The sequence below is a fragment of the Caloenas nicobarica genome, chromosome 3, assembly GCF_036013445.1.
Source record: "Caloenas nicobarica isolate bCalNic1 chromosome 3, bCalNic1.hap1, whole genome shotgun sequence".
Lineage (NCBI taxonomy): Eukaryota > Metazoa > Chordata > Aves > Columbiformes > Columbidae > Caloenas > Caloenas nicobarica.
The window spans coordinates 48,073,044-48,089,913 of NC_088247.1; the positions used below are offsets into that span (position 1 = coordinate 48,073,044).

A 16,870-nucleotide genomic window follows, 5' to 3' on the forward strand; every position below is an offset into this window, starting at 1 on the left:
AAAAAGCAGAAAAGCCTGCCATTTCCCCCCTTCCCTGGAGTTTGCAGGGTTTGTAAGTGATAGTATTGATTGTCTAGTTCCGCGATGCAGGAGTATAATGTCGTTGACACCTGTGAGGGGGAGAGAAGATGTGTGGGGGTGCTCATATGCCCCCTCTCTGAGATTCATTATTTCTTTCGTACAGTTGTGAGCAGGATTTGTTTTTCTGTACCGTGCAACCATGTATCTGGTTTTCATTTTTGTAACTCTAGTATGTTAAGTGCTTAGCTTGGACATATACAATATTTTGGTGTGCTTTATTTTCTTCTATTAGACATTGTGGTTATATGCTGTCTTTTTAACATTTAAAGCATGCCTCTTGAAAAAATATTTACGAATATGAACATTTTGTCCTCTGCACTCCTGTGAAGCAGATAAGTGAATGTTTACTTGCGTAGAAACAAAGAACCACAGTGGGTACCCTTGCCTACAAAGGAAACCTCAAAAGGAAAAACGTTTGGATCTCTGCTCAGCGCATAGCTTCCCTGTGACCTTTCTGACTCCGAGTAAAGGTGACCATGTGCTGAATCTCCCTTCAGAGCTGTCTTCACCGATACATGCTTAATTTGGAGGAGAGATGCTGTTGTTACTCCCTGGCGGTGCAGGCGATCCTCCTCTGGCCGCCCTTCGGTTCACCGGTTCTGTTCTCACACCCTTTTCTCTTCTCTACAGCGTAGAGCTCAGTTTGTGTCAATAGTGTTGCCCGCATGTTTCTATGCTGGTTTATTGGCATTAGTTTCTTCCACATCACCATTTAATGATTGGTTTCTTTATTCATACTCCTGTTTGATTCTTTTTTTTGCTTCATTATTTTCTAGTAGCACCTATAGATCTGTATTCTACTGTCATAAATTCGTATAATGAGAAGGTTGTTCCTACCCTACAAAGCTTAATATCTAACAACAGGAATCGTGTTTTAAAGGGATGTTTTCTGGGAGCATGTTGCTACACAGATTATAATGTTTTATTTTAATGGCAGGGGCCATCCATTTTATGTCTATTTATACAGTACCTAACAGAATAGGTGCAAGTGAGCTTTGAAGTGTCTCAGTAATTAATGATAAACAGCGGTAGATACATGAACCTGTAGAAGGGTAAGGAAATTCTTGTGGCTGTTTTAATTTTATTTAGAACATGGGCTCTAAATGGCTGGAGTGCTTTCCTGAATAGAGCATCAGTCTTGGAGGGGACAAGAAAATCCAACTGTCTTCGAGGTCCAAGTCTAGTGGTTCTTGAGACAGTAATGGATGAAAAATATGCTAGAGATCCAGAGTAAAATATAAACCAGAATTTGACTGAGAATGCTGTTTTATAAAATATGAGATAGAATTAGATAAGACAGATTTAAGCCAAAATAAAACGCCAAACCAGAACTGGAAATTAGTCAGGAACATCCAAGGATCAGTATAGTAAAATGCCAAGTGTTTTCCGAAGGACTAAGTATCTCTCTGTTCCTGTTAACTGGCCCGTGCATTTATGCTTATATCATGTGTTACAGAAAGCTGTTGTGTATCAACTCTGTTTTTCTGTTTTGTTGATGTTTGGTTCAGTTGACTTTTGCCTCCTAAGGAAGCAAAAAATCAGTAGGACTCTAATGGCTGTATTTATATATCTCTGAACGGGATGCTGCTATTCTCTCTCTGGCTGAAAGGTCCTATAGCCCAGAATATCTAACAGATATTTAAAAAATAAACTATGTAATGTTATATCACATTGGAGTGAATAGTAGTACATTATTGTAGACATGCCAAGACAAGGTTCATAGGGAAAAGAAATATCTTTTTAGGCAGCTATTTGTAGCTTTAAAAGGCCTTAAAAACATAAAGAAGCTTTTGAGCACGCAAGCTCTTCTTAACTAGTGTCATTAATGATGGCGATTTTTGCTGAATAGTGATCATATTAATACTAATTACTTTGAAGAAAGAGAAAAGGGAAACCAGAAGAAATGCATCATCTGCTTCATAGCTCTGTTGATAGTATTTACATGAACAGGTCTTACCTCCAGAATTCATTCACTGTAGCATCAAATCGTGAAGTCATAAAAGCCTGTCAGTGCATTTAAGGAGTGCTGAGTTTGTAAGCAGAACACAAGTGAACTAAAACACTTAGCACCAACTGCTGCTGTATATTTTGGCAAGCTGCAGGGACCTGCGTGCTCCAGCCCAGTGTCAGTCTGTATGTGAGGGCACAGAACGTCTGCCCTACCCTCCCGCCATCAGCAGCTGAGCCACAAGCACCACTGTAAATATCAGCACAATAAATTTACACCAGCTACGGTGTTCAGGTGCACTTTTCTTCTTTCAGCCATACCATAACCATGCCACACGCTTCAGTATATCTATTTCTGTGTTCACTCTTTGCTCTGTATGGAACACAACACCTTGAGAGAGCGGTAGCATTTGTAAAGCCATCGTGAAGGCCAAAGAGATGAGACTGGATCCATGCAAAATTTCCTGTTGTTTCCAGGAAGAAAAAATAGCATTAGTAAATATCTGAGTATCTAAGGTTTATCTAAATAATTTCATAGTCTGCATAGCTGTAGAATTGTGTTTGAGGTTTTTTTTCCCTACAGACGTACAGAAAATAGTGTTTGAGCTAAGCTACTACTTCAGAAAAATAAAACTTCGGGTGGAAAGAAGCTGAGCATCAGTGCCTGGCAAAGAAAAGCAAAGTATACCAGCGCCGCTGTGAAATTTCAGGAATCTTCCTTCTAGCCTTGACTGCCAGACTGATGCTGAAGAAAAGCTTAAACATCCTCCCTCCCTCATGCATATTATTAGATGCCTCTGGAACTTTTTTCTTCTGCTCTGTTATTCTCTTTCTTTGTAAGCTTTCATGAAAAGAAAGGGAATAGATTATAATAATATTGTAGCACCAATGCTATTGTGTTTGCAGTAGCCTTAGCCCAAGATAATGATTTGATTAGCATGGCTTTTTCACTTACTGGAATTAAAGGTACATGGATTTTCCTGGGATTCTGTGCCTTCAGGATGACTTTTTTTCACCTTCTTTCTTCAGCTGTATATCTTTGCAGAGAAGCTGGAGGTTTAAAATTGGTGTACAGCCTTCAGTAATAGCCAAAGGCAAAAAATTAGTGCAGTGAGTCATCACAGTCAGTCCTGCAGATATTTGTAATCTGTGAGTCCTATTGAATGCATTTGTTCAAAAGGGCCATTGTTCCTTAAATCACTGATGATAGTTCTTCTAAAATGTAAGGTTTTTTTCCGTCCTGCAATGTAGTTGCTATAAATGAGATTTGACATTTCCAATTTTGATACTTGAATGGCCTTAAGGAGGCTTTGAAAAATTTGACACACAGAATATGAAATGTTTAATGAGAATGTTAAAGATAAACTAATAGTTCGTAGTGCCGTGAAGAAGCAGAGTAGTTTAGTGGATTTTAGCAATCCAAAGAATTTTGATAGTGTTGAATTACCTACAAAAAAAAGTTTTATTGCTTTAATTAAATTGGTGATAGTGGTATATTTCCTAAAATATTAAAACTTTTCTTCCCTTTCTTTTATATCTTCTTTTGCCTCTGGCTATCTAACATCCAGAAGTTGTGTATGTTGGCAGTAGTAATAACAGACAAGCAGAGCTATTCCTTTTGCCAGGGGGTGTAAAATCTTGATCCCGCTGAGGTTAGTGATAATTTTACTCTCAGCCTCAGGCCTTGAATCAAAAAAAAGAGCACCTTTTAGTGCAGCTGGTTTTGAGTTTTCTAAGAGAAGCAATTATTGTGACTACTCAGGAACACATCTATCACACTTGGAATCTTACAGGTTGTTTAAAGTGGGGGGGGCGGGGAAGGAGGTCCTCTTCTGAGTCAATTCAGACATTACAAAAATGAAACAAAATCTTGATAAAGAGCTTTGTTTATTCCCCTTTATGCTTCAGTCCATTTTGCAGTAAGACTTGGCATGGTTTGTATATTTGGTGTTTGACTTATAAAATTTTTAATTTTCTTAGTAGAAGGAAAAGAAAAAATATTTTTAGTCTGTAAAGTAGAAGTAGTTTCAGTTGCCTCTGCTAGAATTTGATTGTGATCTGTTAAAATTTTATTGCTCCTAACTTTCTATTTCTAAATATGTATTCTTTAACATGAAAATAATTATTTTCACACACACCTCCAACAAAGCACTCCCCAGAGAGAAGGGGTAGTATCCACCCTCGATTTATTCCCTGTGCTTCCAATCACTATTAATTTTCTAGGTGATGGACTTTTGAAAATGGTTACTTTTTTGTTTGGAATATGTGAATGATTTCCAGCTTGTTTCTTTGCTTTGATAATTGTAAAGGAGTCTTCAATTTTGTGATCTTGATTTCAGTTTTGCAGATGATATTCGTGCTGATGGTTTATCACAGCAGTGTGTCTTTCCTCTAACACAGACATAATAAATACAGCTTTGGCTTCTGAAAAGCTATTCTTTTTTTTTTTTTTTTTTTTGTCTCTGTAGAAATACTGCAACACAGTCCAGCTTGATTCTGGCATAGACTACAGGAAACGAGTGCTTCCTGCTGCTGGAAAACTCTACTACCTGTAAGTTTATCTGTGATATGGTATTTGCCCTCTTTTTCTTTCTTATTAGCCAAGAATTTCCTAGTCAATAGGAAATGAAAAATGTAGAGTAGAATTAGAAGAGTGTGACTTTTCCTTTCTTTGCCTTCTGGTCCATTTTGTTCAGCAAACCGCCTTCCATTATGCCTTGATATTAACTTCATTAAACTACATTTTCAGTATCCGCACTAGCATCATTTATAATGTGTGACTGAATAAAAACTAATTAGATTTTTTTGGGGAGGTGTGGTGTTTGGAGAACTGAAGTGACAGATGGTTAGAAAGTAATGAATATCCTCTTGTAAGAGATTGCACAATTCTCTTATAATAGAAGAACATCCTTATTGTATTTAAGTAATTAAGTATTTATAGAAATCCAATGACAAGGATTCATTTGATGTTGGGTGTTTCCAGTGCTGTGGATTAAAAAAACCCAACACCCTCCTATTTTGACAGACTGTTTCTGTTTATCGTGACAAAATGTCTTTAGCAGTTTATTCTATATTTGCAAATAAATATATTTAAAATATGTTCACAGTTATGGTTGCAGCATGTATCTGCCTAATAGAAACATCCTCTTTTTAAAACAAAACAAACAAACTTTGAAACCTTTGCATTGCTGACATTTTTCTATCTTGTATTTACTCTTATAATATGATTTAATCAATGACAGCCTGAGCAAGGTAGACAACAATAACGTAAAATTAGTTTTATAACCATTGTATCTTTCAACCCAACATACAGTATTGATTAGAAGTCATGTTTCCATTAAGAAAGGTGCAGTATTTTCATTGATGTGACAGGTATTTGAGATGAAGTATGTCTGAATCACTTTATTATAAAGTTAGAAATTGTATTTGTATGTCCAGAAGGAGGAGTACTGCTTAGGAGAATTGCAACAGGTAACTCTGCTTCTGGAAGGAAATGTCAGAATTTTACATATGGAAAACAGGTCAAATGAAGCTCCTATATCTTCAAAGTGTGACTGTATCAACTCAGGAAAAGTTCTATATTCTATATGTTCTGTATTCTTGGCTGGCTCCGCTTTCTGTAAGTTTTGCGGTGGCTGCTCAGAAGCGCTGTTCAAAGTGGCCGCTGTTCTCTCAGTGTTCCTTCCCTGTCACCATTGCTCATCGTAGCCCTTGTTCTGATGTCTACATTGCTGGCCCTGCTTACGGCTCTGCTTTTTGTGCCCATTGCACTCTGCTGACTGTGGAGGGCACCTACCATATTGTTTTCTCACTGCCCATGCTCCGAAGAAAGGAAAAGCACGTCTGTGGTTTCTAGCAGGTAATTGGCTACACATGGTGCCTGTGGCATCAGCTCTCGGGGGAGAAGAAACACGAACAAGCCCCAGGAGCAATACCCAGCCAAAGTATTTCATGGTATTCTGCTGTAAAACTTGTGATCAAGTGAATGGCAGAGACTGGTGATGTCTGTCTCATGTTCTCCCATTGGAAGGATGTCTGTTACCTCTAGAATTTGTTGTGTAGATCATTAGGAAGCAGTGGCTGAAAAAAAGATCCTGTAGCTGGTGATGGAAATAAGATACTTATTTGATCCTCCTTGCTTTTTCTGAGGGAATCATTCATTTTTCTATTCAAACTTATTCATTGGGGCTTTCAGCCCTGCAGAACTACTGTAGTAGGTGGGGAATTCTTTTTTCTTTTGTTTTAAAATTAGTAATATACAGTATTTTTCTATAGATTTTTGACATTCATTTAGCAGTCTTTCCACCCAAAGAAAATGTTCTTGTCCAACATGTTTACATTTGCCTGTTAATAGTTACAGTATCACTGAGACATTTTTTAAAAATCTTCTTGATGCTTCATAATTTGTGTAATCTTTTCTTAATTTAAAATATCCAGCCAAGGGTTGCTTAAAGCTGTTTTGTACTCATCTGAAAGCAATCATTTTAACACAATTACAAGATTCCTGATCAAAGCAACTTCCTTGATCTCAGTTTGAGGTATCTATTTCCAAAACAAATTTTCTTGGCAATGAGGTGCAAGTATCCACCTAGGTATCATACTCAGCTGTTTCTTCTTGTAGTCTTTACATCAAACTTTTTGATAGTTCTATGCATACATGTGTGCATACTCTCCAATGTATACGCATTCTTTCCCCCCTTTTATGACTTCTTTTCTGGTTTTGTCTGTTCCTTTTTATTTGTTGTTTTGTCAGAGGAAAGCGGCACACAAATATCAATGTTGAGAGGATCTTTTTTTTTTTTTAAGTTACAATTTTAATGTACTCTGATCAGAAAAGTGTTTTAAAAAAGTGTTTGGAATGGCACTTGCAGAAGTTGGGTTTTGCTGCTATGGGGTTTTTTGGGTGTGTGTGTGTGTTTGTTTTTTTCTTTTCCCAAGGTTTATATCTACAAGGTTTGCAATCATTAAGCTTGAGCTAAAAAGTAGTTATTTCAGTTCTGCTGTTAACATTTTTAAGGTGCTTAAGGCCTAATGAACAGGAAAGTAATTGTGTAACATGCCAATCATCATTTACAGTTTAGAGGAGGTGTAGCACTGTGTGAAGCAATGCAACTTGAGTGCATCCATGATCTATAAAAGTAGAATTTTCACACCAAATGAGAATATACAAACTTCAGTAAAGTATTATGTATCCTAGTTCCAGTTTATTGTCTAGCGTAGCATTAATTTACTATTCTCAGCTTTCAAACTTAGCTACAATTATTATGTATCATCTTTAAGAATGAAACACAGAAAGGTTTGCCCTCTAACCCATCCAGTGACAAAAAATATTCTCTGATCAGACAGATCTATAATTCTTGTGGCAACTAGCAGATGAATATAAACTTTACTTCAGCTCTCAGCACAAATACTTTGCATTTTAACTCTCTGTAGTTATCTTTTCCCAGATAATATTGGCAACAGAGAGGGGGAAACTGATAAAATTACTAAAGCAGAGATCATGCTGTTATTTTGAATTTCTAGTTTAATTTTGCAAATTGTTTGATCAATACAATCAGTTGACTTGATGTTCTCCCTGCCCCCCACCAAAAGCTGCTCCAATATTTAATTTCACAAAGTCGCCTCAGAAATTTCAAAGCATACTTCTTTAGGTGCTTGACTGCCTTGCCTTGTCTATTTGCTCTTATTTTGCATGCAAGATAGAGCCAGAAGCCTTTTTTCTCATTGTGTACACATAGTGTTAATGGATCTGCTGTGCCTGTATTGCCTCATTACTGGAAAGAGCTCAAAACACAGAAGTCTTTCAGTGTATGCAAATAAGGCAGAATCATCTACCTGAGAGTTAATATTCTCTACTTTTAAGTGTATTCTAAATCTAATGTTTGTATTTAGAGCATAACATCCTGTTCTCTTTTTTATGGGCAAAAAGCTAAGCAGGCTCAGGCAGCTGTTTGATGTTGGCTTCAAGTGTTATTAATTTCATATTCTATTATTCTTTTCACTGTAGCACAAGTGAAGCTGATGTGGAGGCTGTCATGGATAAGTTGTTTGATGAGCTGGCTCAGAAACAAAATGATTGTACGTAAGTTAATTTCTCTTGAAAGAGAATACATTTAGAACACAATGCCCAATCTCCACTGACCAATTAATAAGTTCCATTGCTGTATATGGGTTGATGCCACACTCAAGTGGCAGTCATTGTATCAGCATTTTGTCTAATTTATGTGTTGAATCATGTGCTATTATTCATCAAGCTATGCATTTCCTATCTGTAAGAGATGAATTTTATAGTAATTATCCAGAGAAGATTGAGTCTTTGTTCATGTTCCCATAGTAACTAGACCAAGGATTCTAAAAGTGCAAGGCAGAGAGCTGAGGCTGAATAAAGCATGTGGAACCATTGCAGACTTCACGTTTGAAGAGCTGTGCGACAGAGTGAGTACCCAGTCAAATCTAGATCAGTTAATGCTCAGACTTCTCACAGTTTAAAAAAAACCAAAAACACGAACACAAAAAACCCACAAAAAACAAACCCCAAACATAAAAACTTGCTATTTTCTCAAGTCATACTAAATTAAAAGAGTAGGGGGGGCTTTGTTGTTTTTTTTTAACTTGGCAGAAAGGTTTTTAATTTAACAAGAGAAAACAAAACAAAACAAAATGCAGCTTCCCAAAAGAACAATAATAATTTGCGTTTTAATGATACAGCAAATTCACTCTTAAATATATTACAGATTGTGTTCCAAAATCCTAATATAGTATGTGCCTGGGTTAGCATCATTGCTGGAATATTAGTAGTCACAACGTATCAATACGTAAAGAGCGTTCAAATACTGTTTTTAAAATCTGGGGTTGCAGTTGATACTCCAGCAAAAGAGTAGTAATAGTGGCAGCACTAGAGTGAAGCTGTTGTTGCATACCTTAATTGTAACTAGCTGTGCAAGGGCTGTTTAGTACCAGGCCGCCTTCTCAGAATTTGCCAAATTTTGCTAAATACTGCCAAATTCTCTGCTAAATATGTGGGGTGTGATTCCTGAAAAGCTCTCTTTGTATGTGACCGCCAGTGGGTTTGAAGACAGTGCCCCAGAAATTGCATCCTACTTCAGTGACCTCTCTGCTGACACCTGAAGTTGTTGTTAAACAGCCACAACTCTAAACTGGGCTGAGAGCACCTTTGATTCAGGATGCTGACCAGTCCTTTGGTTATAACATTGTTTTCACTTCCTTGTAGCTACCAAGTTGATGACTATTTGGACAGAAATTTCACTGGTTACGTTTCAGACTGTAGGTTTTAGGCTTTATTGGTTTTTAGTTTCAGACAAAACCAGTTAGCCATTTGTGAGAATGAAGGTATGTCATGGGTAGAACAGCTTGCTTTTCACTAAAAGTTTTGAGACTTTTTCTTCATTGTGCCTCTTAATGTATCAGCAAACTGTGCTGTCAGCAAACACTTGTAAAATTCTTTAGTCTAATAAATGCCTTATGTATATAACTGGGATGATAAATTGCTTCTAAGGAGAAGTGCTCTGGTAGCTCAGGTGGCAGAGGCCACTACTTTGGGTCTGAAGGTTCCGATCCTGTTAAATGATGTGGGGTTCAGACCATCTTGGCGTAACAGAGCGGAGGTGCTTGGTTTGCGCTCAGAACAAGTAAAGAGAATCCTTATGAAATGTTAAACATCATTTAACAGGATCGTTCTTACGGTGATCACCCCGGACTTAGGAAGTCTGCTGTCTCAGTTCAGATGCCTTCTGCAGATGTGCTAGGATAGTCTCTAATGCAGTAATCACATGGCAGACAATAAATGTTTTTCTTAAACAGCTTCCTTGGTCATTGTTTATTTTCTTTGCATATGGCTCCATTTGTTTCGGCCTTTAATTGTTATATGCAATTATTTATTTTGCCATGATTTTTCTCTTTGGGTGACTGATGTACCTTCATGTGTGTTACATTAGTGTGTTGGTAAGGTGGTATTACTGTGCTCACTTCATAGGTAGAGAAGTATAGCCATGGACTTCAGAATTGTCCTTTAAATTTGGGTGAATGGCTTGAGTTGCCTCTAATGCAATATTTTTCACAAATATAAACTTTTATAGTGCTTCCTAGCAATAGTAAAAAATTCCTATTGGTATAAGCTGCATTTAAGACCTTGCCTGGCCAGCTGCTCCATTTGCCTGCCCTGTTGCCTTTAAAATCTACTAAAAGCCAAAAAGAAAAATTCAGTTGTCAAACCATGAAACCAGGTTCCTTTTTTTAATGAAAACTTTTTAACTCTTTGGTGGAAAAATTTATACGTGCAGTATCTTCTCTTTAACAGTCAGAATGGGAAGTCATTCCCACTGATGCCACGGAAGAAAAGGAAGAATAGGTAGGATCTGGAGGAGTGAACTGGTGGTTTGTTGTCAAAATAACCCTCAAAGTCAGGAGACATTCAACATGAGAGGAAGTGTAAAGTCGTTCATGTATTTTCAAATAAGCTGGCGAATAGTGGGAACTATTTGTAGAGGGATAAAGCAGAAGTCTGTAGGAGACATAGCTAAAAGCTGTTTGGTACTGCTTGTGTGGTGCCAAATGGTAAATAAGTTGACAGGCATCATGAGTGCAACTGTTAAGAAAAAGGAAACTAAGAGGCTGAGAAAGATGTAATGAAAAAGAAGATCCACAAGAGAAAATACTGCAGGGGAATTTGTTGGCTTTGGCTTGGGTGAATCTGCAAGTTTCTTTGTGCAGGATATGGGGACAAAGTCCCATGGGAAGGCAGATTGTCTGAAGGGACACAGGGTGGGGAATCTTCCAAACTGGAGCCTGCAGCAACCAGGAAGGGGCTTTACTGCCAGCCCAAGCAAAGCATCCTAGGTAGATAAATGCAATCTGAAGCTGGTGTCGTAGGAGCCAATTAAAGTTATAGCAGAATTGAAAACAAGATTTGCAGTTGGTTTTATATCAGTGATAAGACCTGGTGACAAGCATGATAAATAGGAAATTCTCATTAGTGGTGAAAAATGAGATATAATTGATATTATTGAAACCTCATGGGACATTTCATAAAGTAAGAATATGAAATCAGTGCTTACAGCCTACTTAAGGACAGAGTGGCTAAAAGAGGTGAAGGACAGTATGCAACGTTAAAGACACTGGTACCTGCCTTAAAGTTAATTAATACGAGGATCTTGAATACATATCAATCAGTCTACTAATTAACAAACCCAAGAGGGTAGTACTCATAGGAGTCTGTTGGAAATGGAGAATGAGGCGTATTGCTTCTTGAGCACTTGGCTATAAAAAGCATATAAAGAAAAAAATACTATTGTATGGGAAGCTTATGCTGTAGATGAAATGCAGAAAATGGTGAAATCTAATTAGCCTGAAAATTGCAAATGAGAATTTTCTAGCATAAAATGTACTGCATCCAGTACAGGGTCTTTTGATTTGAGCAGCTTTATGGGAGCTTACAGTGATGAATTAATCTAGAAATTTATCTTGCATAAGGACAATCTTCTCTATAATTTTCTAACATTCAATGTAACCAAAAGATACTTCCAAACAGGGGAATTACATATTTGGGTGTTCAGGAAGAGTAATTTTCAAAAGCAAAAGGGAAGTATGACCAAAACTAATTTGAAAGGGAAGTGTAAACAACAACAACGGAAAAGAACAAGAAGGACTTTTTGAGGAAGAAGGGAGTAAAAGTGTCTCCTGTGTCACTGTCGAGACAATCAAATAGGATAGAATGAATCGCAGCTAGTTATAAAGTGTGGGAAGATTAAAGAGAAACTAAAGCTCACGGGCAAATATTATGTCTGCTCAGCTATGAGACTTTTTGTTGTTAAGTACAATGGGAGGTTTGCTATGGTTTTTATTATCTCAATGTTATTGGCTTATTCTTAGATAGAGATGACTGAACGTCCAATAATGATGTGGAAAAGGGAAAAGGTTTTGCAAAAAATACTTGTTCTAGGGGAAGCAGAGTGAAATATTTGTTTGACTAAAGGATAATAAAATAACTTTCAGTCTGTTAATAGTTAGCATATTAAAAATAGCCTGCAAATACATTTTGAATCATTGGAGTCCTGGAAAACTAGGCTGAGATCTCTGACTAGCTTTCTGGTTTTGATAAATAGTGGAGTGCAAGAGAAATTCCACAGCACTAGAAGACAGCTACTATGTGCCAGTATTAAAAAATAAACAAACAAAATTCACACAAGCATGATGACTGGTATGACTGCAGGCTGTCAGCCAGATTTTAGCCCAGAAAGAGTAATGGAGAAGCTGGTTCTGGATTCACACTGTGGATAACTACAGAATGGAAATGAAATGAATTTCAGTCTTTCTGATTTTTGTGGAAAAGGTTGAGTTGTGTAGATGCTGTTGTTCTTACCAAGAAAATGGCATTATGCAGTGTCAAGAAAGTATTTGTTAAATGGATTGTGAAGTTAGTTAACTAACATATAAAAAGAATTATTACCGAAGGATTGTTGTTGAGTGTAGCATTTCTAATGAGCACATTTTTATACTAAGCCCAGTACAATATTTTTTTTCCCCAGCAGTTTTGAATGTAACATAAATGCTAATGCAGATTTGCTCTAAGTACAAAAAGAGGTGTGTGTGTGGGGGGGAGCGATGAAAACTAGGATGCTGCATGCAATTTATTTCTCAGCAGAACTGAGATTTTTGGGGAGGAGGGAGAGGGTATGTTTTGTTTTGGCTCTTTTAAATACAAAATTTTACATCTAGAAATTTGGAACACTAGTCATACCTACAGGAGGACGAGACTGTGTCCTGGGCATAGTGACTTCGAAATAGCTTTAAGCATTGTAGTGGACAAACAGCTCAAAAGGAGCTTCTGGTCCAGTGTTAGAGCAATTAGACCTAATTTCATCTGGCATGGGTAGGGTGAAAATAAACAGGAGGGTAGAAAGATTATTTTAATTTTAAAAACCTCTCAGATTGATGGCAGAATGTTAAATGTGGTTTTGACATCAGAATTTTAGAAAAGACATTGAAAAAGCTGAAGAGGCTGTTGAAAAGGCCGCAGACCATTTGAGCTGGAGAATATGTGCCCTCAGATGACAGACTTACAGTTCAATTTGTTCATCTTATTAAAAAGAAGACAGGAAGATGATTTTATAATGTGCAGCCATTTTCACAGGAAAAAAATACAGATATTAACAGGCTCCCAAAGCTAGCAGAAGAAGACATAATTAAAACCAGAGCCTACAGAGATTAGATTAGATTTAAAAAAAAAAAAAAAAAGGAACAAAAAAAGCAGCCATTTACACATTTGAAACAGTGAAGGAAATGGCAAAGCCTCCTTGTGCTGTGCTTCGGGTCAAAACTGGATGTCATTTTAAGAAGAGGTGTTTGTGTTTGAGCCTAAGTACTAGTTCTTAGGCTTAGCTGTCTCTAGAATTCAGGAAATTGGAGGATCATGTGATCTGTTCTGGTCTTAAATTGTCTAAAACTGGGGATGTGAGAAAGACAAGTGTTGGCAAGTGGCTCAAGTTCAGCAGCTGGCGGGGGAACGTGCCCAGTCTGTCTTGAGGGGATAACCTGCACTCAGCCGCCTCATGCTTTTGGGATTTTGGGACAATTCTTAGTCTATTATCAGTATGTGCAGTGAGCTCAGACCGCATTTTTCTGAGCCTTGTCAGTTCCTTGGATTTGAGTGGGATTCCACAGATGTGTATAAGACATTTCCCTCATAGCAAGCAACCTTTCTTTCAAATTCGATGTTCCTATACCACAGCATGGAAGCACAACAACTTCTCACTGAGCCACTTCCTTAACTTGAGGAGCAAGGTGTATAATAGCCTTACTCTCAGAAATACAGTAATTGACCAAAACATTTACAAATAAATACGCATTCACACACACACAGATGCATGTCCATATGAAGCTGGTTTGAGGCATCCATTCAGAATGGGAAACTTTCAAGATGAAAACCAGTTTCACAATGGAAGGTGGATATTGACTCTGATTATGCTTTTGTTTACATTTTTCACATCTAGTAAATACAAGAGAGCAAGAACAACTCAAAATGTAATATTTTATCTAGTTAATGCAAATGACTGTAGTCACATTTATTTCCTCTGTTATATTTGGTTCATAATTACAAAACCAGTATATAATTTAAGGTAGAGGCATCAGTGAATGTAATGAAGGGAATCAGTTGTTTTGAGAAGTTATTTCGTATGATAGTGTATTGTTGCAAAAATATCTTGGAAGATATTTTTCTGGAGTTTTTTTGAAACTGACATATGCCAGTGCTCATATGGTTCTCAATAGCCTTTGTGGCATGAACAACATTGTGGTCAGAACTTGGTGAATTGATTCCTTTGGCCATCCATAACCTTTAATGGTTCCAGAAAGAAGAATTTAAGTTTTGCAAGAGTCAGTGTGTGAAAGGATGAATGCTTTTTTTATGTTGGAGAGAAAGCTTATCAGCCAAGTAACTCTGCTTTCACATTGTTGTGATGTTACGTCTTATGATTTGGTCTTGGGTAACTGTTACTGTGCAGTCCACAGGGATGAACATCCAGACTTAAAAACTCTATTTACATTTATTGGTGTAGGATTAAGGGGATGCCTTTGAAATTGGACAAATGATTACCTATTTAGACAGTAACTTTTGTAATGCGTCATTTCATCTGAACAGTCTGTAAAACTTTTTTTTCAAATTCAGTGATGTTTCCTTTGAAATAAAGTTCTGTTTTAAAGGGAAATATTAAAACATTTTCCACTTTGATATCACATGATTTCATGAAATGTCAGCCAATAAGGAATAGATGAAAATAGCAAATCAGCACTTTGTAACCTCATACTATTTGAAACATTACTCCTAGTTTTAAGTGGAATTTTCAAAATAGCTGCTTTCGTAATTAACACCTGACGGCCTTGGGAGACAGAGTTGGGGCCCTTCTAGTATTATAGTCAGTCTTGTCTTGTTTCATATGTTAGCATCAGTTTTTTTCATGTCAAGAAAATAACAAGGTATTTCTGCATTTAAAAATGCATCAGATTGGTAATTACCAGTTGCTCACTAATGCTTATAGAAATAAAATAATAGAGAATATATTGCATGCAAGGCTGATGCAATATGCAGTTAACTTGGTAGGAAGCATCTTGTTATATTATTGTTTACAGCGATTTTAAAATCATAGCTTCCCAGTTGAGGAGAACTCCAAGTTTCAGCTGATTTAGTTAAGATCAAAGCCATACATGGAGCTTTTTTGCTTTACTGGCTTATGCGGACACGGGGAAAACTAAAAAAAAATGCTGGATAAGGGGATATTGCTCTATTTTAGTGGCTTTAGAGCAGAATGAGGAGCAGTTTTCCAGATCTGACACAGGAGGTCACAGTGTGGCACATAGTAGCGCTTGTTGTGGCTTGAAAGTAGTTACCTGCTCACTGGAATGGAGCCCAGTAAATGTGCTTCTCCAGGGTCATCGTCCAGGAGAACTATGCTCAGTTTTCATCAAAATGTTTGTTATCCTGGCATTTTCTAAGGCCCCGTAAAATGAACAAAACATAGCCAGAGAAGACTGGGAGAGACACCAAACAGGATTCGACCTATAGTTCCTAGATTTTAGTGCTGCCATTATCCTCCTCTGTTCTTTGTGGCCTTTAATTAATTTCTTCCTGACAGTTTCTCTGTCTCTGCAATGAAGGATACATTTACCAATGGAGTTAGACTGTTGCAAAAAACAGAATTAGTTAAATTTTTTTGTTGAGTTAGTGTGTAAGTGAAAAATCACCACCATAGTGAATCCTAAGGACCTGGTTCTTGACAGGCAAATACAGTCTATAATTGTCCTTGACAAATTCTAGTAGGCTTTTCAGACGGTCAGGCCTGATAACTTGACCTCAACAACATGTTTATTAAAACCTTTTTTTTCCTTATCCCTTTTCTCGGCAGTTGGATGTATATCCAAAGTTCAGATGAAAATACTTTAAAAAATAAAATGTATGTATTAATTTGATTTTAAAATCTCAATATCCTAAACTAGCAATCATGCAAATCTACGTCTTACTACTGCATCACTCAGTTTTCATTATGCCTTAGAAAAATCACTCTGCCAGTCTTCTTTCTTTACTTCCCGTTTAAAATTTTGTTTAAAAACTGATAATCGTGACACTCTGTCTTAAATCTTGATCTGGTATAAATAATTTAGACAACAGTGTACTTTATAGGTAACCTTCCAAGGTCCTTAAGGAGTAAGGAGATTGTGTCTTCCTCACAATGTTATCTTTTACAGTCTTCCTCTCACTTGTGCGTAGCAACTACTGCCCTCTGCTGGGAATTCTGACTTTGTAGTGTACTCAAACACATTTTAGCCTTTTCTTTACAAAGGTTGAATAGCTTTATTTCATGGATCCTCTAGTCTTTTCATTAGGTAATTAAATATATCCTTTTATCCAGCGACCAAGTATCGATTAACATGGTGTCTTAACACCATGGGAAGCTATATCTATAAAACTGATTTTGTGGAGGGGTAAACTAAAGAACAAAGAGTCATGTTAAATGCAAAAGGTTTAATACAGAAATGCATGGAAGTTCATGAACAAGAAGTTGCTGGTACCTGGGAAAGTATATCAGCAAAGTATTGTGATATGCATATCCTATTCCAATATTCACCCTAGACAACTGCCTCTGGCCACTACTAGAGGATATGGGGCTAGATGAGTCTATGAGGTTTATTATTTTTAAAGAAATTTAAATAAGGACATGTTTCCAGTTTGAGCTGGAAAACAGGGCAAGGGAATTTGGATTACTAAGCATTAGCAAACATACTACAGCATAACAAAGCTAAGAAAATAAATTCAATATCTATGTTGTAAAAG

The 16,870-nt window shown here is 37.0% G+C and overlaps 1 protein-coding gene across 5 annotated transcripts in view; it reads left to right on the plus strand.

Moving 5' to 3' along the window:
• The window catches only part of AFG1L (AFG1 like ATPase), an 83,277-nt gene that overhangs the window by 44,016 nt on the left and 22,391 nt on the right, over positions 1-16,870 (plus strand). For all 5 annotated transcript variants that reach the window (XM_065632002.1, XM_065632001.1, XM_065632004.1 and 2 more), the window contains 3 exons: positions 4,497-4,579; positions 8,036-8,106; positions 8,363-8,463. In XM_065632002.1, the coding sequence (XP_065488074.1) occupies positions 4,497-4,579; positions 8,036-8,106; positions 8,363-8,463 (255 nt within the window). The remainder of the gene's footprint in view (positions 1-4,496; positions 4,580-8,035; positions 8,107-8,362; positions 8,464-16,870) is intronic.